We start from the raw sequence: 22,800 nt of genomic DNA, 5'->3' as shown, positions 1-22,800 counted from the left end.
GTGCTTACCCAGCCTTTTTGCAGCTTTGCCCTTCCTTTGGCCCCAAGGAATGCTGGGAAACCCATAATCCTACCACGACGGACAGCTGCCAGTTGCCAGCGGTACAGCAAGCTTGACATTTAAATGGCATGCAACCTGGAACCGACAAGAGAGAGAGATGAATACATATCGAGCTTTTGAGTGTCCTTACTATATTACGGTTATGGGCATTCTGAACCCAAATGCCATACGAAGCCTTGCCAGATACAGGTTAGGTTTTGGGAACACCAAAGTCTGCCAAGACTCCATCAGGGTTTCCAATGGAAAGCATCTGTCTCAGGATGCACTTTGCAGCTGGAACCTGGATAGCTGGCTGGGAAAGCATGGCTTCGTACGAGAATTTTACAAATCCAATTAGAACGCACAATGTACTCTATAAAAAGTAACTAGGATTAAATATAGTTAAAATTATTGGCACTAAAGTAGTATGGGAAGCAGGTATCAGAATGGACATTCCAGATTTGGAACAGAAGTAAAGATGGGTATCTCCACATCTAATTCCTGTATTTGTACCAAAAGGGAATATTCCATTACAATAATAGCAGCTAAATCCTACTAAACTGGGCACCATATTGGATATATGGCTTTGTGCTCACCTTTGTATTCACGACAAATCAGCAGATTAGATTTTGTGGGTACCGTTTGTCTTTGTTGAAGGCAACAAAATTTAATTCCCCTGCTTGCTTGCACCAAGTATGGAAATAATGGAGGCGTTAGAAAACTCTCGACAACAACTTGGTTTAACAGAGTCGGGTTGATCTGAGAAAAACAAAACCCTTCTATGTGACAGCTAGCAAGTGGAGAGACAAAACAAGACACTTTTGTGGATGCACGGTATCCATTTTATTGTGTTTGCAAATCAAGACACATCACTGTATAAACTGGTCAGGATCCAGGGAAATTGGAGATTTCGGGGGGGTTTAGTGAGACTTTCCAGTTGTTTTGTATTGCACCTGCGCATTCACAGTTTTGTAGCCAAGCTCTTTCTTGAAACATCCCTGGGGTCCTTCCCTCCCCGTTCCCTTGTACCCTTCCTACTCCCATGGATCACAACTCTGGAGACCAGGGTTCGAACCTCGGACATTGGAAACAAATGGGACACCTTGGGCAAGGCGCACTCTCTCAGTCTCAGAGGTCAAAAGCAAACTCCCTTTGAACAAATCTGTCCAAGGAAACCCCCCCAACAGGTTAGCGTTCGGGTCGCTGTAAGTCAGAAACGGCTTGAAGGTACACAATGACAATGCGCACCGAGCCACAACTATCCCATAGATATGCAAGAGGAGAGGCGCTTAGGTTGAATGAACACCAGAGTGTACTGTACACTGCTCAGCTTTGAAGACAAGAAAGCAACAGGCCAGTTGGATTACATTGCGATAACTCTTGTCCAGGACCCCATCTTCAGCCATCTTCAGAGTCCCTAAGAAGCTTCTGAAGATGGCTATGGAGGCAATTGCCTTTCCTTTTGACTTTGCCATCAAGTGTTTAGGAGGTACAACGCTCCAGCGCCAGTTCACGTCGGCAAACAAAACCAACACAAAGCACCACTGCAAAACCGATAAAGGATTGTATCGCTGAAGGATGTACGTGTGTTTTAAACAAATAACCAAAGGTCAAACAGGTCCAAATAAAATGCCATCTAAGGAAAAGAAAAGCCTCCCACCCACCAAAAAAGAAAAGAAGCAGCAGAACCGAACACAATACAGCCACATTTGGGGAAATACGGTAACCCTGGATACTGTTTCCAAGGACACCAAGGTCCTTCTCGGCTAACAGAACAAAAGCGGAAGAGACGGGGGAATGCGGCGCCGCATCTTCCGCGTCGGCTGCACTTGCAGAACAAGCTTCCCTGCTTTGCATCCTCCGATCCAACCGAACTAAAAAGGAACTGACATGGTTCAGGTCACAAGAACAGACAGGTTGATTTTAATGTTTCTTCACCATAATGCATGATGCTGTTAGTAACAGACGCCTGTCATCTATCACCGGTCTTAATGCAGTCGCAGCATAAGAAGCGCATAAGTCACTAGACTCCAGCTCCCCTTTCCCTTCTCTCTCTATAGAGCCTAAAAGGCACAATTCAGAGCAAACGTGAGTTCAAACCATCAAAGGCTTCTTGCAACAAATAGCTTCCCTGCCAGAAATGTCCAAGGCTTGTAGTCAGTCTCTGCTCAAGCTTTCGGTGACTCCTGGCACGGAGGTTTGTGAAAAGTGCCCATATTCTTACACGGACTATCAATAAAAAGCCCTGCCTTCGCCTCTTTGGCCTAAATACCCTAAGTATTTATACAATGCACAAGGTGTTATGTGTCTGCAACACACGATCGACCCATGGCCTCTGTACCAAGACCCCAAATTCCAGGTATCTGTATGATATTCACACAGTCATCCTTCTTCCATTGAGGGGTGCAGCGAAGCATCAGCTACAGAGAAGAATGGTCCTTGGAGTCAGTGCAAGGTTATTTGTACCTAAACCTTAAATCATAAAGATGCTGCCACATTCCTTTTTTATTCCTCCCCTTCCTTCTTCCTTTCCTGCAAGAAACTACCTCTTTGACACATTTAGCAATCTACCTTTTTATTTGAGCTGGTCCTCAGCATAGGCACATGGAGATGTGGAAATAAACCTTTGAATACCACATGCAACAACTGCTCAAGGCAGCTGCCTATGGTCCAACAGGAAAACAACTGTGATGATGGTCGACCCCAAAGTATAACATGTAGGGGATGGAAAAACACTAGCCACACAGACACTTGGTGGTTTGGGGGTAGGATTAGGTTGCCAACTACAAAGCGATGCCAAATTAACTCTGTCTGGCATCGCTTTGCAGGTGGCCCATGGACAGGCACCAGAGTCAAAAAAGCAGGGAGAAATCATCAGCTCAGAGGCCAAGTTCTTCCAAAAAGGTGAGTTCATTCCCTGTTTGAGGCGATCGTCAGGCCTCTTGCTCCATTAACCCCAAAGAAAAAGACCTATTTCATTTCAAAGGAAGGAAAGAAGAGCAGCCTATTCTGTTCCGCTGCATCTCTGCAGCTTTGATCGCCGCTCTATCTAAGCAACAACACATTACAAACGGTTTGTTCGCAAGAGGAGTCAAGGTACCAAACAGCATGCATTTGAGAAGCAACTGTTCAAAATCAATAGCAGAGCTAAAGGGGTGTTCTGGATGAAAATCCCAGCCGTCCCCGACCGTTTGTGAGAGCAAGGATGGCAACCGGGAGGCCGACAATATCCGCAAGGCCACAAATGCCCCGTTTCGGCTGGCAAACCTTTGCCAACTTCATGAGCCACCTATTAGTGGTAATGCCCTTTATCAGGAGAAACACACAGCTTATCACAAAACCCTTCCATCTTCTATATACAAATTGATCTCTTTGAATTTTATTCCACCTTTAAACTTGGACACCTTATTTTTTAAAAACACAGACGCTACATTTCTAGGGACAAGTCGGGATTACAGTAAAAGGGTAACTGATTTTAAAGTGCCAGGGACCTTGCTTGGCCTACACAGTAGTTTTGCAAGAGGGCTGGGGAAGTCTAATAGCATCCTTGGAAAACCCCTCCAACCGTTCGACGTTAGAGGAGAGACACAAATGGACAGCCGTTACAGTTCAGTTGGTATTAAAAGACCAAGGCATAGAAATGGGCTTCAGAAGTGACACATTGAGGCCTTTTGTAAAGTCACCCACTAATAGTCAAAACCAAACCCAACTCACTTTGGTTTTGAAAATGCGTTTTGGAACAGAGGTTATCCCTGAAGCGTGGGAGGAGGGAGGCTTTTGGACCCTTCCCGCATGAAAGGAACCACAATTTGCTAGACCTGAAAGAGCACTAGACAAATATAAGTTTCTCAACACCAGCGGGTGTTTCCAAACCTTTGCCACGTCTTCCAACCAGTCTTGCAATTTTTCGCATGAGAACAGCCAGCCTGAGACGAACACCTTACAAATATTCTAACCACAAGCTCAGAACCATGTTCACATTTACTGGTTCACTACCCCAACCCCTGCCTCTGTCCCGCGTGTGTCATTCTCCCCTCTTGGGGCCAAGGCAAAGTCAGGAGACGTTCCCTCAAAGGAGATCGGGCAAAATGAGGCCCGGGGGTTTAGGCTCCACGCAGTTGATCCAGAAGTTGGCGCAGCTCGCATGGTACTGATGGCCGCCGTACGCGAGTTTGAAATTGTCCGTTTCCGAGTTGAAGGCCTGAAGAGAAGGGAGATAAAAAAGGATACCAGGATGAGAAATTGCCATGGTACTCCTTTGTGCCAAGATGTTTGCCCCAGGAGAAGACCCAGGCGCACATTTTAATATACGATCCTAACTTCTCTCCAGCCACAGCTGCCAAACTATGGAGCCAGACCAATGTTAGGACCTCCAGAAGACTACCAGCAAAGGATGGTCCCACATTTCAACCATATGCAGTCAAAGCAGAGATGGAGGAAGACAAAGAGGAGTCTACTGCAGACAGAGGCACGATCCTACCATTCGAGGGAAAGGGGCTGACCGCTTATCACTGATGGTGCCCCCTGTTGCAGAAGGCTTTGCCCAAAGAAGACCCTCTGTTCTCCAACCTTATAGTCCATTCAGTGCCCTTTTTGTTTCCTTGCACATTCTTGATATGATTTGAAAATGCCAGGGGGGTGTTCTACGGTGGTTTCCAAATTTCTGTGCTCGTTTTGTTTTGGTATGTAAATGTTAACGGTCATATGAAATTGAAAAGGAAGAATATGACCGCTAACATTTAAATCAATACATCTACACTAGCGTGGTGTAGTGGTTTGAGTGCTGGACTAGGACACTGGGAGGCCAGGGATCAAATCCTCGCTCGGCCATGGATACCCACTGGGTGACTTTGGGGAAGTCGCACTCTCTTGGTCTCACAAGGAGGTAAGGGCAAACCCCGTCTGAACAAATTCTGCCAAGAGAGCTCCATGACAGTCGTCTTGGGGTCACCATAAATCAGAAATGACTTGAAGGCACACAACAACAACACAATTCTTTCTTGGGAACCACAATGAGTATGTCTGAAAGGCAACATATCTTAAATTGATGATGCTGCCTGTCTCCTAACCCTACTCTACCTCCAGAGTTATGTTGGGTCCAACAACCATCTTTGCTTCAGGACCGTTGTCACTCCCTCCACTAGCAAACTCAGGCGGCGCAACAAAACCAAGCCAAAGCAACGCCAGCACCAAGGAAACGCGCCAATTGAATTTATTTTACTGCTGTCGATATAATGAAAGAATGAAAATCATAGTATCAAATTCTGAGCATGATTCTGTCAAGTCTTACACAGTGATCTCAGGAGAAGTGAGACACATTAAAATAAGCCTTTGCTGACAAAATGCTGTTGTAAAGTACAGGGCCAAGGCATTTCTTTCTAAAGGCTACTCCTGCCACCCCACAGCATTCAATTTTTACCAGTCTGAAAAAGGTCTTGCCATCTCAAACCTTAGGTCTTGGTTTAACGCCAGACCACCTTAAAAGGGACATACAACAACTGGTACACAGAGCTGACTATGACTACCACGACTCGACTGCCACATCACAACGCACACCAGCAAAAAAGCACAACAGCTCACAGACAACAGGCATGCCAACACAACACACTCCGGTGCCAACTGGGTTGTTTAAAAGCAAGAGGTTAGAGAGGGAGGAAACTATAGAGAGTTACAGAAACTGGGGAGAGAGGAGAACGAAGGCAACATCCCACCACCATCACCACCCCCTCGGTTTGGGCAGACATGTAAAAAGGTAGCTTTTTATGGGTTCGTACTTCTCTAGGACGGTCATCCGCAGGCTTCTCTTCTTTCTGAAAATGTTGAAACCACAGAAGGTCAACATCATTGTCAAAAACACAGGAGCAAACTGGAATTGAAGGATTCGCTGCTCTAACTCTAGGGGCCTTTGGCTGCTCTCCTCCATGCCACCAACAGCTGGGTTTCGAAGGCTGACAAGCATATATACTTCATCCATTTAAAGCAAAACAAATATCATATCTAAGCCGGGTCCTAGGAACCCTCTGTATTTGAACTCCAAAGCAGCTATGCTTTCCCAGTTGCTTGGGAAATCATGCACACCTTGATTTTCTGGAAACACCTAGTCTCCCTGCATGCTGGAGTCCTTCAGGTCCAGGAGCTTAGGGTGGGTTTACACTGGTAGCAGCCAGGGGTATTCTAGCCCCCTGCCCCAAGTCCTCCCCATTACAAAGTGATGCCAGGTGGCTGTTCACATGCCACCTGCCATTGCTGATGCCAGCTTAAGGCATTATCTCCGAGGCTGAAAATGAGGCACCCAGCATCGCTCACATGGCTGAGTGTCTCATTCTGTCCTCAGAGGAGTGACTCACAGGACGTTGTGTAAACAAGCACCCATTCGTTCTCGGTTTTCTGGGAAGGTTTGGAACAAATGGTTTTTTAAAATGTGTTTTTAATGGCCTGGGTTTGCTGAGAGGCCTTGCCTTCATACGTGAAGACAGTCTGCAGTCAAATCAGGCCTTTAGTTGTGTTGTGTAGACAGGGTGATGCAAGGGCAGGAGAAAATAGGGTCATTTGACCCATGTGGACAAGCTCTTATTCCTCCTAAACCCTGTTTTTCCACTTCTCTAGGGCCATTTCAAGTCCCTCCAGCAAGTAGACCACTGACAAGAAGCATTATATACATTGGCCAGGGGTCAAAGCATTAGCTATACTAATTCTGTTGTGCCCTCTTCAAAATCTCCCCCAGAGAAGGTTTGTCATGCTTCAAGATGTTAAAATTAGCGAAGTTAAACGTAGCAAACAAAATATAAAGGCAGCAAATGCAAACTCTTTGCAAAAAAGGAAAAAAAAGGAGTGTGGATTAGGAAGGGGGGAAAACCCAACCCCCAAACAGCCTCGCTATACTTACTTTGCTTCTAGAGTTTACATTCAACAGACACACGCCACAGGCCAGGTCTTGGGCATTTTTAATCCCGGGGCGAAGCATACAAGAGGAGAAATCCAGCGAGTTTTCATCAGGCTGCAGGAGAAATATGAGGGAGGGGAAAAAAATCCTAGTGTACTTTCATAGGGACACAAGAAAGCATAAAAGGCAAGACTTTTTGTCTAAGCCTCATACTGTCTCCTAGTGTCTTTCCGCAAGGTCTTCCAACCACTTTCTAGATGGTTGCAAATGTTTTTGTGTACTTTAGCAAGGCCTACATGACTTCGTTGCCTCATATAGCATTTGCACATTGCTCAATCTGAATAAAAAGTTGGCTGGAGCACGTTGATCTGCTCTCCTTTTTTGTGTGGTAGGCATCTATACCTATACTTTCTGTGTTATTCCTGCCCCCGGTACCAAAGTTTCTGTAATGCCCAGAAACACATCTACTTTGTTAACTTAGGTATATAGCTATATAATCAATGCCACCGGATGTGGGCATGGCCACTGGCATGGAGAAGTCGAACAAAAATAAGCAAATTCATAAAAGGGAAGATTCTCTGCCCACAAATGTTCAGTCAAAACTTTTTCTCCCTCTCAGATGTGATGCAGTTTGTGTTTCTATAAGCGGCTATTAATCACACTCTAGTCCTCTCATCTCATTTTATGTTCTCATGTGCAAAAAAATAAATCGTAGGCCAAAGAAGCAGACCTCAAAGAAATGCCTTACCGTCAGTGCGGCGAGTGACATGAAGCTGATCAGGTTGTTCCAGACTTTATCGATATCCTTCAGCAGCAGCTGGAGGATCTCACTGCAGACGGCGGTTGCTTTGATCCCCAGTTCGATCCGTTTGGTGACCCGATAAACCTCGACGACCCCTGTGAGAAGATGAAGAAGAGCACAAAGTCAACAGAGGGGTACCAATGAATGAGCAAAGCTCCTTTTCCACCATGAGCAAAGCTCCTTTTCCATCATGAGCAAAGCTCCTTTTCCACCAAGAGCAGGGAGCAGAAGGTGTTCATAGCCATGGCAGAGAGCAAATTTTACTTTTGAAACATTCTACTACAAGTTAGTATACTAACTATCCAGTACTATCTGCCTTGACTGCAAGTAGGTCTCCAAGGTCTCACTGTCTCATCATCTTCTACCTAGTTTTTGATTCTGTTTAGATCCATTCTATTTGGATCCTGTTCGTGGAACGATTTAGAAGACTGCCCAGTTTCTATGTAATGTTACTGTTAAGAGGAAAAAGTATAGCTGCTAGTATAGCATTTTGATGTTTTTCAAAAGAAACCTTTGCATCCCGTGCACACGGTTCATTGGAAAAAACAGTAATACTTGATAAAGTGGAAGGCAGTAAGAAAAGAGGGTGAAAGTACTATAGGTGGATTCACAGAAGTGACAGCCCTGAGTTTGCAAAACCCCAACCAGCTGATAAGGAAGGTCTCAGGTTGAAGTCAATGACAAACAACAACAAACAACAACAAGCACCATAAAATGTTGGTCTGGACAGTTTTATAAAGCTTCTCCGTTTGCTTTCTGTCCTAGAAATAGATGTCTAAAGCTAGACTCATCCCTCACAAGACTTTTTTAATTCCAGTTAATTCCCCCGCGTTAATGAGATATGGTAATATAAATCATACCTAATAAATATTCCATGCCTTGGGCAGACTGGATTACTTCTGTGCATACAGATGAACTGCTGATTCCATTCAGGGTGTCGTTCGCCTTCTTGATGACCTAGCAGACAAGAGGTTTAGTTATTGCATTTGTAGCCTGCCTTCATCTATTGAACTCAGCATGATGCGCAGAAGATTCCCAGGTAGGCTCCCATCCAAACAATGGCCCATCTCAACCTTTCTGGCAACAACAGAGTGAAGATTCTCAGCTACAAGACCATGAAACACCTGAACCTTTGGTTTGTATAAGAAGAGGATCCTCATATACAGAATATTCTCAAAGGTTGTTGAATGTTTTCCCTCCCCAACATATAGGCCAAATGTTGGAAAAGTAGAGATGTTTGCAACTACTCTCTCCGCTCTACAAGCCTGTTTTCATCCTTGGATGATTTGTGTTTCAGGCTGTTAGGTCAACAACAAGTACAAAGAAGGAAAACACATTTTATCCTGATACATGGGAATGGCATACTTACTTGAAGGGCACTTTCCAGGCACCTCTGCCATTCATAGGCATACCGCTCGCTTTCCTACAGAGAAAGGGAAACAGAATAATTTCCAGGGTGCTAAGAAAAAGGATGGTCTGCTGCTTTATGGATGACTTTTTCACACCCCCAACTAAAAGTAGCTGGGAAAGATGCAGGTAGCTTCACTTAGCAGTGGGATGGGATATGGTCCTTAGGTTTCACTATCTAGGCAATGGGGATGTATAATGTCCAGGAATTTTGACGCCATGGGGAGGAAAATAAGGTTTTCTCCCCTGAAAATAATTGGAAATGCTTGAGAAAGTGGGGGGAAATGTAATATTAGCACCCTTTATAGATTGAAAGTCACCTTGTTACACTAAATACATGAATGGTATTGGCCACAATCCTCTATCAGAGTCTGTTATGCAACTTTATGTGTACTTAAGTTATGTAGCGGAGGGGCTAAGAAAGCAAGTCAGTGAACAGAGAAGATGTACATAGCAGGCCATCAGCAAGAGTATCCCGATGTACACTGGTCTCTAGTGATACACATTGGCACTCCCTAGCTGATGTCCTGATGCACATGACCAAATGCACAATGGCTCCTGTTGTGCATCTGCCACTTTTCCAGACCACCAATACAGTTACAACAGCCTCTTACTGGATGTTTTCATATAGAATTTAAACATTCTTTTAAGGCAGAAAAACAGCTTTAGGGGGCATATTCCTGGCTGCCTTGTGCCCACCCTGGGTCTAAAAATTGCAGCCAGGTAGCCCTTCTTCATTAAGCGGTTTCTTAGTTCGATCTCTCCTCACCTCTACCTCTCCTGTAAGATCTTTGTATTTGTCTCTGATAACAGGCAGAGTCGGTTTTTCACTTAGAGTATTTGACCGGTCTCGAAATGGCTGCTCCAGGGACGGCAAAGGCGAGGAGTGGCTTATCTCTCTGTCACCCAAACTCAAGCTTCTCTTGTGAGATCCTGGAAGGAAATAAATGCATTAACACTTGGGGATCGTTCCTAATTCCTTACGAGTGCAAAAACAGGACAGAGCAGGGCATGCCATATTTTGGGACCTAATTCAACTCCCTGTCGTTCAAAAAAAAAAATCAATGTTTTTTTGAACACAAAAAGATTTGGGACATTGTAGAAGGGGTATTCCCATATCTAGGCATGTAAATGTGTGAGGTAGAGGCCACTGCTGAGACACAATGTGAAAGATGAACACATTACAGATTAAAATTGGCGTGGCGACTTGTCAGCCAGTAAACATTGGTGTTTGTTGTTATTGTGTGCCTGAAAACAATTTAAAACCGAATCAAACGTATCAAAAAACAAGTTTAAAAAATGGGTCAAAATAGTGCATCCTCTGAAAAAGCCATTCTTTAAAACATTCAGATTTCAAAAGGCTATTTGAATCAGAAAAGTCTTTATCTGGTTATGGAAGGACAGCAAGGGACGGAAAGGGTTTTCATGGTCTAATGACAGCCACTAAGAAGGTCCTATCAACTGAGCTTTTTCATACAAGTAAGACTTATTTAACTTGTATTTGGCTAACTCAAGTCAAGCAATCAGTTGTGCTTCTGTTCTGATAAAGCTATTTAAAATGCACATAAAAACTGACTTAGGATCTACTTGGCCTGCTTCAGCCAGAGGCACCTTGAGCTCCTCATCCCTTACAACTATTTGTGTCTGAGAAGCAACTTCAATGATATTCAACTCACCTTGAACAGAGAGATCAAAAGTCGCAAGCTCACTCTGGATCATTTCTTCGCTAGACTTCATCTTGCCTTGGGACGTCGCCAGCAAGAAGTCAAACTTGCTGATCTTTGGCTTTTCGCTTTGAAACTCGCCAAAATCATCAGTGCCTTCTTTGGAGCTGGCCTCTTGGTTCGCGCCTGGAGCCGGGCTCTCGCAGACCTGCCCCAGAGGCTTTGCAAACGCCCCAAAGTCCTCCACGTCTTCGTCGCTTTGGTCCACCGAGCGGCGGTCAGCGTCTTTGAAGTGCGCAAAGGGGGAGAACTTCGCGTCCTGAAGGGCGTCCTCGCTTGCAAAGGTGGTGACTTTGGAAACGGTCATCATGGTGATGTTTTCGGAGCTGCCGAAGAAGGTCTCTTTCTTCTGGAGGACCGAGGTAGCCAAGGAAGACCCAGCTCCCGGTGGAAGGGGGACAGAGGTGGACTTCTTGCTCTGGAAGGTGTCTTCTTTGTCAGACCAGTCAAAGCTTGGGAAGCTACTCAGGGCAGAGCCGTTGTTATAGCTTCCAAAGGGAGCGTACTTCATGTCATCGAGATCTAAGAGAGAACAACAAAAACCAAACCATTAAGAGTAGTGGCAACCAGCCAACGCACCCAGCGCTGAACCCCAAGAAATCAGAATCATTCTAGTGCATGCTAGAGTACCTCCAAAATTTCCTTTTCTACCTAAATATGGAGCAGCTTAGATACGCTAAAGGCACCAGATCCTGTCTGATCTGGGAAGTTAAGCAGGGTCCGCTTGGATGGGAGACAGCCATTGAACACTGGGTTCTGTAGGTTATATTTCAGAGGAAGGAACTGGCAAAGCCACCTCTGAGTATGCCTGTGTTATGCCTGAAATGCATGGGGTCACCATAAACTGGCAGGTGACTTGAAGCCAAACACACAGAGACCTAAATATGAAGGATGCTTCTCCATAGACATGTTACCCTTTGCTATGGGAAGCATGGTGGGCAGGCTCAAGGCACAGAACTGGAAGAGAACGTGAGTGACTTCCAAGGGAAATCCATCTGACTCGAACTTTACTAGCCCTTCTGTGAGGAGATAAGACACAATGCCAGGCAGGTATTTGTCGACACTGTCTTTTGTGTCAGGACCCCTCATCTCTCTAAAGCGTTCTTGGGCTGACGTTTCCAGTGCCAGAAGGCATTTCTTGGCCTCGGAAAGCTGGGAAGGGAAAAGCACAAACCTCCACCCTGTTTCCCTGAAACACAACCCAGAAGCATCAACACTTACCTGCTTGCCATGGGTCCCAAGCAGTCCCCAAATAGTTTTGTTTAGTCTCAGATTGGAGGACAGGAGTTGGAGAAGCCTGTTGCGGTTTGCTTTCTGTCAAGCTTATATTGTTTCTGCATTTCGGTTTGGTTGTTGCAGAACGACAAAAAGGCTAAGACAGATGCTATTTCTTACAAAAAGATGCTAATATCTTTCTTTACACATGCCTGGGAATGTGCTTTCTGAACATTAACTTCTAACTGAACATTAAAACCAAGCATCTCGACAACTGTTGAGGCCCGTTTCTTACATGTTCGCCAGATTCATGGGAGAACCGGACCGTGAAAAACCAACACGTACAAACCAAAACGGCTGGGTTTTGTGTGGGTCCTAAATGTCTCATGCGAAGAACCTTTGACAACAAGTAGCATTAGGGAGGTATTTGTCGGAGACGTATTTGTGGTCAATGTGATCCCTGCTTGAGAGAAAGTGAACCCCAAGGGCAATGGTTCTCAATCTTTGGGTCTCCGGATGTTTTGGACTTCAATTCCCAGAAGGAATTGGGAATCCCAAAAGGATTCGGTTCCCAGAATTGGGAGTCAGGAATTCTGGGAGCTGAAGTCTCAAACATCTAGAGGACCAAAGGTTAAGAACCACTGCCCTAGAGCAATGCAAAAGCAAACCCCCTCTGAATGAATCTTGCCTCGGGATAGGTTCTCTTGAGGATCACCACAAGGTGGGAAAGACTTGAAGGCACACAACCACAACAACAACGACAACATGAGGCGTTACAGTCTGTGGGAAGTAGAACTGGCCAGTTCCATAATGGTTGCATCTAGTAAAAGGCTGCTGTTGTGTCACCGCACAGGCAAGCCTGCAAAGTGATTGATGTGCAACGGGCATCGCTCCCTATGTGTATTAGTCCTGATGCGCATCTGTCCCACTGTGCATTGGGACACTGGCTGGAGTGTACTGGGGTATACTGGTAGAGCCTGATGTGCACCAGGACACTCTTGTCAGTGTCCCATTAAGCATCTTCGCAAGTACAAAACACAGACTGCGATGGGAGATTTCAATACTTATTATCAGCAGCAAAAGTAGTATGCCACCTCTTCCCCAGTAGCCACAGAATATTGACTATCGGTTGAAATACAGTTTCCAATCTGGTCTTCATTAGGTTGTGAGTAACAGCACTGTAAAGCTGAGTACACTTTGAGCCCGTACAGACAGGCCAAAATAAAGCTGCTTCGGATCACTTTGGAGGTATGCTGTTTAAACGACGCATGCGTCCTAAGAGGCCGGAAGCCATGCTCCAGTCCTAAGGACTGGAGCGCAGCTTTGGTGCAGCTTCTGGCCTCTTAAGATGCATGTGTCATTTAAGCAGCATACCTCCAAAGTGACCCGGAACAGCTTTATTTTGGCCTGTCCGTACAGGCCGTTTGTTAGCAATGTGCAAGTGAATCCACCTCGGGAGTCTAAAATACATGGGGATACGCTCATAAAATAAGTACGTAGAGAGCTCTTGTAGCCCCTTTGAGACTAACTGAAAGAAAGAAATTGGCAGCGTGAGCTTCTGTAGACTTCAGTCTACTTCCGCAGATGCATTTGGACAATCTCATAAAACCAGTAACACCTCTGCATAAAGAAAGTGTCAGGTTTAATGCCCGCCACTGCCAGGTAGTGTAGCCAGGAAGAGACTGTGATGCCCAGGACCTCAGACAGATATACAGTGGTACCCCGGGTTACGAAAGTAATTCGTTCCGCCGCCGCTTTCGTAACCCGGAAACTTTCGCTAGCCGAAATGCCCATAGGCGCTAATAGCGAAAGCCGCGATTTCGTGCGAAATCGCGCCGAAAAGCACCAAAAATTTTCTTCGTAACCCGGAATAACCTTCGTAACCCGGAAATGGATTTTTCAATTGATTTTTTTCGTAACCCGGAAATTTCGTAAGGCGGCGCATTCGTATCCCGGGGTACCACTGTATGCATAAAATCTTGACCCAGTTGGCCAATCTTACAATGGAACACACCAGAAGCCCAGAAGATGGTATTGGTCTGGTTCAGACTCCCAAGTCACCCGTGAAAGGACAGGTTGCTTACCTGGAACCATATTTCGTCAAGTGGTCATCTGCGAATTCACACAAATGGGTTGTTTTGCACAGGTGCAGAATAACCCATCTGTGTGATTCGCAGAGACTGCGAAGGAGGAGGACAGGGTACTATGTAAAATTTCAGGCCTAGAAGAAGCACAGAGGAGCAGAACAGTTGAAATGTGAACCATCGTAAATCCTCTAGGAAAAGGCGCATTTGCCTGCCTCGGCCACAGAGGCACGCATTGTAAATGCTCCCTTTGGTTAATGCTGGATCTCACCCTTCTGGGGAGCAAAGATCTGAATCCTCTTAAGAGGCGTCCATCGCCACAGTGAGGAAAACCAAGATTTTAAGCTCCAGCGCTGGGTGCATCTCTCTTTTTATTCTGTGGTACTCAAGGGAGATGATCTCAGGACCTTTAGGACCAGCTTTCGGCAAAACCTGGTGCCTTTTAGACATGCCAGATTGTAGTTTCCAACAAAATAATAGTAACACATATATCTGTAGGGCAACAGGTTGGCGGAGGTAGGCCCTATATTTCAGCCTAAGAAGCCGGAAGCCGTGGCAAAGCCATGCTCCAGTCCTAAGGACTGGAGCGCAGCTTTGGTGCAGCTTCTGGCCTCTTATGTGTCATTTAAGCAGCGTACCTCCAAAGTGACCCAGAACACCTTTATTTTGGCCTGTCTTCTTGGCTATATCTTGGTTCATGTAAGGACCAGACATGACCACCCTCCAACCCTGAAAACCACCAAAGGAGAGAGACGGAGAGACACTTTTCAAGAAGGAGGGGATACGGTTGCTTTAAACCTCTTTACATTTATTTTCCCTCGCCGGTAACAACCCGAGAAAAGACTCTCAAAAAAAAGGGAAAGAGAAGAGAGAAAAATCACACGTGCTCAGACTTTCCAAATATGCCAAGATCAATATTTATTGAAACACAGCAGGACTTTACAGATCACAAAAGAGAATGATATACAGGAGCTCAAAGGGGGAGGCATCAGAATCAAAGCATGCAGGCCAGTCGTCGCAAGGAAACGTCAAAGCAGGCTTCGAAAAAAAGGCACATTCATCCGGAAAATAGGTAAGTCTCAGAGAAGAAGAAAAGAAGAGAGGGAAAGAAAAAGGAGGAGGAGAGGAATGTTTCCACCTGGCTGAAATTTACAAAGGGTTTCCCAATCGCTTATCGGTTGGCAAATTCGACAGACTAGTTACCTCCGCACAGTTTACTTGGAAGAGAGGCTGCGCCTTTGCTGCAGTGTTAGAAAGCGTCAAGGAAGACAAACTGGGGAAGGGGATGAAAGACCCCCAAGAACCAAACCATTCAAATTGAAAAAGCATTGAGGAAAGAATTAACAATTTGGCAGGAAAGTCATGGAAACGGCAGCAGCGGAGGAAACCGGTTGAAATGGAAACATGCAGCAAGTGCGCCGACAGTTCCTGGCGGTTAAAAAGAAAACGCAGGCGCACCAAACCAAAGCGTACTTTCAAGCCACGTTATGAATTAAATATGAGCTATCGTCCACACAAAGAATAGGAAAGGAAAAGTTTAAAGAGACAGTATCCCCTCGTAGAAAAGACGTCTCTCGTACCTCCAACCCTGCCTTTGGTTTGAAGGCAACTGGTTTTCTCATCCCCTCCCAGCCAAGCATTTGTCCCTATATAACTCACCTTCTCCTATGAACTTGTCACTGAAGAAGGAGATTAGAAAGCCTCCTTGCTGTGCCAAAAGGCGTACTTAGGTTTTTTGGTTCGCGACTGTCACTTGCGAGGCTCCGAAGATGACCGAAAAGAGGTCTCCCCCAAGCAAATGTTTCTCCCAAAGACTTATAAAGGGATACTGTCCCTTTTCTGACAGTTCAAGTTTACAAAAGGAAAACGTGGAGGGAGAATACTGACTTAAAAGGAGGCAAATGTCAAAGGAAGGTATATAGATACTCAGGCATCACCAGTTCAGAGCCTGAAATGCTTCAAAACATAGACATATATGCATATAAATAGATATATAAATATATATACAGAGAATGAGAGAGAAATAAGACAACGGATAAAGTGGATTTCATAAATAAAGAGTTCAGAGTCAATAGGTTTTTGTGGGGTTTTCGGGCTTCGTGGGCATGTTCTAGAAGAGTTTATTCCTGACGTTTCGCCTTTAGAGAAACGTGAAGATGCCAGCCACAGATGCTGGCAAAACGTCAGGAATAAACTCTTCTAGAACATGCCCACGAAGCCCAAAAAACCCACAAAAATCTATGGATGCCGGCCATGAAACCCTTCAACTTCACAGTTCAGAGTAACTTTGGACAAGGAGGAGGCTAGAGGAAAAAGTAAGTATTTCTTTGACCCCGAACCATGATTCAGGGATCATCCGCTGAACTACAACAAAATGAACTACCACAAAATGGCTAACTATGGCCTGTTACAGACTGCCAAAATAAAGCTGCTTGGGGTCTCTATGGAGGTATGCTGTTTAAATGATGCATGCACCCTAAGAATCCGGAAGCTGCACCAAAGCTGCACTCAGTGCTTAGGAATGGAGTGTGGCTTTGGCGCGACCTCCGGACTCTTAGGACCCATGCGTCATTTAAATAGCATGCCTCCAAAGAGACCCGAAGCAGCTTTATTTTGGCCTATGACCCCTTCCTAGCCAAGGTTTGAAATGCCGATCCAGAGTAGACACTAGTTGGCATTAAACCTGGTTAGCTTTGGTGTCACTGCAGCACTGAGCAATGAGGTATGCATGGCAAAAATATATGTGTGAGCCGAGAATTGTGATCCCTTCACCATTGTCAGGAGATAGGAAGCATAAGGACAAAGCTGGACTTGGCACTGGAAAGTCGATCAGGAGATCATTTCGGCTTTGGAAAGAGAAGGAACAAAACTGATAATGACACTTTGAAAGTATTTAACACTGAAACACACACAAACCTGCTGACTTTGGACCCCTCAAAAGAAACCGAATGGCAACAGTCGGTCTTTGCTACGGACGTCAAACTCGCCTCTTGGAAATGAGCTACGTAAAAGAGCCATCGGCTATCCGAGGCGGGTTAGGAAAATAGTAGGGGAAAAGTGCTTTTGGGGGGGGAAACCCCAAAGTTAAACCAAAAGGAAACAAAACACTTCTGAGAACGCAGACTGACAACCCCCAGCACCCTGCACAAGCATTTTAAACATACAAAAAACGTTTTTCCTTCTTCACGGAGAAGAATCATTCCTGATATTTTGCACCCTGTTAAGAGGAATCTCCCACATCTAAAGCCACCAAGGGATTTCGGCCCCGTAAAAACGGAAAGCGAGGTTACAGTACTGTGATTGTTTTCACTACCCAAGATCTGGGGGGCCAAAAAGAAAGAAACGGCCAATAATTTGTGTCTAAAGGAAGCGGTATTGGCAGCAACAGCCCCCTTGCCACAAACGTCCATGGATAACACTGTTTAACGTTTTGGAACACTGTCGTTTCCCCAGTTTCAAAGGCCACGAAATAGTAAATCCAGTGTTTACTACCTCTATGTAAACTCATTTTTAAAAGCAGCAACCCCCATTCCTCACCAGCAACTCATAAAGTTGAATGAGTTGCAACTGGTTTGGAGATGCCCAGTTCGTAAGCTCTGGCACTAATTTGACAAAGGAAGTTTTAAGAGGGGCAAACCTTCTCCAAAAGCAGCCCTGAGGGTCCCTTGGCTTTAATTTCACCAGGGAAAGCTGGCAAACACACAAGTGTGGCATCGCCAGAAGTCCTAAGGGCAATGACATGTGTCCTTCTCACCCAACAGTAGTTAGTCAGCTCCGATGGGAGCGACCCACACAACCGGCCACATCCATGCAACTCTTGCGCATCAGTAAGTATTGTAGTGCTATCAGCTCTCTCCATGGGGAAGAAGCTTCCATAACACTAGCGCCCTGCGAAGACAGAGCCATTTTCACTACACAAGGTGGGCTGGTATTTGTATGTTGCGGTATTTGTGAAGCCCAGCATTTGCACATTGAAATAGGCAGGCTCTGTAGGGTCAGGAATGGTGATTTCACTGTATTCTTGGACGCCGGTATGCACCGTTGTGAACTTACTTTGAAGAGCGCATGCCAGGGTGAAAAACACACAGATGGGGCCATTCTGTGTTTACAGAAACACACACCTCCATACATAGGTATGGACCTTTGTGTTCAAAAATGGAGCATACGACAATAATCCCTGGGCAAAGAGAGCTCACCCTACTTAACAGTAACAGGACTCAGTCTGTACTAAGCCCTGTTGGTAGTTACAACCCCTGTGTATTTCTCACAGCCAAGAGGGAGAACCAGCCCTTGCATATGATCACACATCTCAGTCCTTTGGGAAATGAGCAACTTTAGGATCTTAAGAGACTTTCAGAGATGGATGATCCCTCCAAGAATAGGATATAGGCTTGCGGCTTCCAAAAGCCTTCAGCCCAGAGCTAAACTGCAAACTCACTCGCTAAAACTTTAAGAGGTGAGGCAATCCCTTGGGAGTAGTAGTCCGTCTTGCACACTCTTAGTGTCACCATGAACACTGGAACAGTGTTTTGGCCAGAACTGGGGGTGTCAAGAGGACGTCAGTAATACTGCATGGTGTAAAGGTTTCACCGCAAAACAATCAAATCTAAACCAGACAACAAAAATAGGTAACACTGCTTGGTTAAGACATTAGCAGCTAGCCAGCAATACAAGTTCAGAAGGCCTTTGCCCGCTGGAGGACCAATGCGTAATACTGATATTCAGCTCAGAGAGCGACAATGTTGGATACATATCTGCCGCCTTGGTTACCAGAGCAATCTAACTAGTTCCTCACCTGCTGCCGGAGGATGCTGGCCGCTAACCGTTGGCAAATCCAAAGAGCTATCAGACATGACATGCTTAAGGTCTCCTCCCACATCTGCCAGTTTCATGTCAAACTGGACAGAGAGGGCATCTTCAGAGTCTTCTTTGCCCACGCTGCTGCCTCCGATGGAGGGGAGGTCCAGAGACTTGACGGAGGCAGAGTCCTCTTTGGCGTGCTTGAAAGCGGCCAGTTTGTCCACCAGAGATTTTTCCGAACCGGAAGAGAACTTGTTGGAATGGAAGTCGGCAAAGTCGTCCTCGCTCTTCACGGACGAAGGGGTGTGATCTTTCAGTTCTTCGAAGCCTAAAGTGGCGCCGTCCAGAGACAGCTGTTTGAAGATGTCGTACTTGGTAGAAGCGGGAGCTGAACTCTGCCCGCCCTTCGCAACACTCACCAAGGAGGCACCGGCTGGAGGAGCAGCGGTCTCTGCCTTGGGGGTGTTGTATTTATCCCCTGGCGGTTGCTCAGGAGCATTGGTACTGTTATTGAAAGCCATGAAGTCTGCAAATTCGTCTTGAGTCGTGGCGGAAGTACAATTGGACAACCCTCCAAAGAGGTTGAAGTCAGCAAAGTCATCAGCCAAGACCGAGCTGTTGCTGGGTGCTGTCAGAGTCGGGGTGGCGGCTGATGCTGGCGGTGGTGGGAAAGAGGCCTGTTTGGTGGCATTATAGGTGGCTGGGAAGGGCGGGGGTCTGTTCTCCCCAACAGAGGCTGAGGAAAACAGATCCAAGTCGGCCAAATTCAGGGAAGGCTTTGCTTGCGGTTGTTGCTTCAACTGTGTAGGCAAAGAGAAAGGTGGGGGGAAAGGCTTATCTTTCGTCGGAGGGTCTAGTGGCGAGATGCTGTCGGCGGTTTTGAAATCCGTGAAGCCGTCATCCGTTCCTGCGGACTTGAACTCGGCAAAGCTGTCTCCTGAAGGCAAAGACAAGAAGGAAATGTAAGCTGGGTTTCTGCAACGACACCTGTGACAAACACTCAAACCAAGCAATGCACACGATGATTCACATACATGCCCCAAATGGCTTCAGGGCAAGTTGTTTACGCTGTATTCTTTCCATTTCATTTCCTCCCAAGAATGGAATGTTTTCATTTTTTTAAATAAAGAAGACACATATACGATTTAAAAAAATTGTAGGTCAGTCCAGCCAAACTTAAGCACTACGACATCCAACTGGATTCAATGGAGGAGCATTTAAACATGTCCTTAAGATTCCCACTCAAACAGACCTTTGACTTGATCATACACAGAACACTGAAGTTGTTAGATATATTTTCATAACTACAGGATTACACTGTTTCAGATACAGGAGATACGTCAACTTTGCACACGATCTATTGCTAGATTGAAAGCAGTTTCTTCTGTGGATGGTGCGAAGGGGCAATCCACGATCCTTCTACATCTGATTTATCCATTATAGCATCTCAATCTAAAGAGCCCTATACCTCTCTGCTTGACAGAGAAAGAGGGGAACAGGAGAGCAATGTACACTGAATACGCAAGACATCACAGTCACACACTGAGCAGAGTAACTCTTACCTTCTCAGACTATTGCGATGAAAATGTGGAAAGTGACATGTGCTCGTTTTTCTTTTTGAAAGCATATTCTATCTGCATTTTATTACTATGAAAGGGTGTGTAGAGCATTTTGTTTAACCCATTCACCAGCCTTTTCCTCTTACACACACCTCTCCCATTTGGGCTTTTCAAAAATGTTTCAAATTACCACCACAACCACACACACAAAAAATATCAGTTTCACAAATTCGATCATGTTAACCAATCTGCAGCTGAATACTCCAGTTAGAAGGTGTAACCATTGAGGGTACATTAAATGTAACTCCAGTTACATGGACATGACTTCTTGGAACAAGGCACATAAATGCTGGTTCTTCCAAGGAAGTTGTGAAACTGACCTTAACCCAAACTGACACGCAACACGGCAAAACTCAACTTACTGGCAGACTGCAAGCTTTTCCATTGGAAATGTAAGCTGGTGAAAGGGTTAAAAGCGATACAAATTCAAAACTAAGTTATCTTCTTACAATAAAAAGTGAAACGCTGGACTAGCTAAAACCTTCCGTAAGCCAGGTGTGATGGTTTGAGTGTTGGACTAGGACCCTGGGAGACCAGGGTTCAAATCCCCCTGACCCATGGAAATGCACTATGTAACTCTGGATAAGTCACACTCTTTCAGCATGAGAGGAAGGCCATGGCAAAACCCCTCTGAACTAATCTTGCCAAGAAAGGTAGGCCTGTTACAGACTGCCAAAATAAAGCTGCTTCGGGTCTCTTTGGAGGTATGCTGTATAAATGATGCATGCATCCTAAGAATCTGGAAGCTGCCCTCCAGTGCTTAGGAATGGAGGGTGGCTTTGGCGCAACCTCCGGACTCTTAGGACCCATGCATCATTTAAATAGCATACCTCCAAAGAGACCCGAAGCAGCTTTATTTGGGCAGTCTGTAACAGGCCGTAGGTTCATAAGTTGCCCTAAGTCAGAAATAACTTGAAAGCAACTTTAATTTGTACGTATGTATTTGTGTGTGGAAGACACGAAGGCTCACACACAACTGTCACACTTACCCACGGATTTACTCTCGGATGGCGGTTCCAGTTCTCGAAAAGCACTGTACTTGTCTCCGCCGTCTACGGTGCATATAATTTTGAACAAAAAAAAAGAGAATTAATTTTATTATTTTTAATTTATTTTCTTAGCAATTTATGTTTTAATCATGGTTTTAATGTACTTGCTATAAGCATAACACTGACATACTCTTTTTTCACTTTTGAAGAAGAGGGTTTTTCAGGTAATGTTGCTTTATATTTGACTTCAGACATAGGGTATGCAGTCTCCAAAGTCATAGTACAAAACTCCAATCACAACACCACATTGCCTTGAGAAAAACAAAGTTGGAAAGCGCCACATTAATACACACGGCAATGGCTTTATACCTCCGAGGGAAGCCGGGACGTCCGCAAGCTTGTCGGTGGAAATCCCTTTAAAAGCTGCGTATTTGTCCACCGCAGGCGGCATTTTTTTCGCGCCTGAGATGGGTATCAGCATCGAAGGGGCACTGAAATAAAAGGAGAGTATAGAGCTCAGCAAAAAGTGCTGCATGAGAAATTTACAACCGTTTTCAAGCCAGGAGAGCAGAAGTTCTCGAGTCTTAAGAACGGGGCCAAATATTAAGTAGTCCAAGACTAGGGGGCCTGACAATATAAGAAAGAACTTGTTCCTGAGCATTTGTAAGATATCTATTAGGGTGAAGAAAGCCACACAATACATACACACACACACACACACACACACACACACACACACACTTCAGTGCAAAGCCCTTAAAACCAAATTACAGGTTTAAGTTCCCTACCTGCTCTGGTGCTGGGCTGCAGTCACATTGCTTGATCCAGACACCTCTCCCTGGAAATCTGGAAAGGTATCGTCCAGCCCTCCTGACTTAGAAGCATCTTGGAAATCCTGGAAGTCATCATCCTCTTGTTTGGCTGCCTAAATTACACAAACCCATGAGAACCTTTCAGAATGACAACACATTGGTACCTACACCCTCATCATTATTTACTACATAATTGACGTTAATTTATATATTAGAGCTCTTTGCCATAACCAACTGGTACAGAACTGGTGAGCGGTGGAACGGGACATATTCAGCTAGGCTCCAGTGCTTAAAACTGAGATTAAAACATAGCTGGCCCACGTTTTGCTCCTTGGGACAGAGCAACAAATGCCAGCCCACTCCTAGGAGTCAAAATGCATAGTACCAAGCCAGCAAGGTATTTTGGCAGATGAGGCCGAAAACCAC

General features: G+C 45.3%; 1 protein-coding gene across 6 annotated transcripts in view; it reads right to left on the bottom strand.

Annotated features, from left to right (window-relative positions):
* Window positions 1–870: 870 nt before the first annotated feature.
* SYNRG (synergin gamma) overlaps window positions 871–22,800 on the bottom strand; it is a 35,422-nt gene continuing 13,492 nt past the window's right edge. For 4 of the 6 annotated variants that reach the window (XM_089484166.1, XM_089484168.1, XM_089484169.1 and 1 more), the window contains 12 exons: window positions 22,351–22,487; window positions 21,932–22,053; window positions 21,563–21,625; window positions 18,950–19,891; window positions 10,808–11,377; window positions 9,901–10,064; window positions 9,094–9,147; window positions 8,585–8,681; window positions 7,671–7,819; window positions 6,926–7,036; window positions 5,814–5,849; window positions 871–4,240 (listed from right to left, as the gene is read on the bottom strand). In XM_089484166.1, coding sequence (XP_089340292.1) covers window positions 4,109–4,240; window positions 5,814–5,849; window positions 6,926–7,036; window positions 7,671–7,819; window positions 8,585–8,681; window positions 9,094–9,147; window positions 9,901–10,064; window positions 10,808–11,377; window positions 18,950–19,891; window positions 21,563–21,625; window positions 21,932–22,053; window positions 22,351–22,487 — 2,577 coding nt within the window. In that variant the 3' untranslated portion in view covers window positions 871–4,108. The remainder of the gene's footprint in view (window positions 4,241–5,813; window positions 5,850–6,925; window positions 7,037–7,670; window positions 7,820–8,584; window positions 8,682–9,093; window positions 9,148–9,900; window positions 10,065–10,807; window positions 11,378–18,949; window positions 19,892–21,562; window positions 21,626–21,931; window positions 22,054–22,350; window positions 22,488–22,800) is intronic. The other 2 variants (XM_089484167.1, XM_089484171.1) reach the window with 1 other exon arrangement.

The sequence above is a fragment of the Sceloporus occidentalis genome, unplaced genomic scaffold, assembly GCF_023333645.1.
Source record: "Sceloporus occidentalis isolate IW3139 unplaced genomic scaffold, rSceOcc1.0.p SCAF_21, whole genome shotgun sequence".
NCBI lineage: Eukaryota > Metazoa > Chordata > Lepidosauria > Squamata > Phrynosomatidae > Sceloporus > Sceloporus occidentalis.
This window is presented reverse-complemented; position numbering and strand designations above follow the sequence as displayed.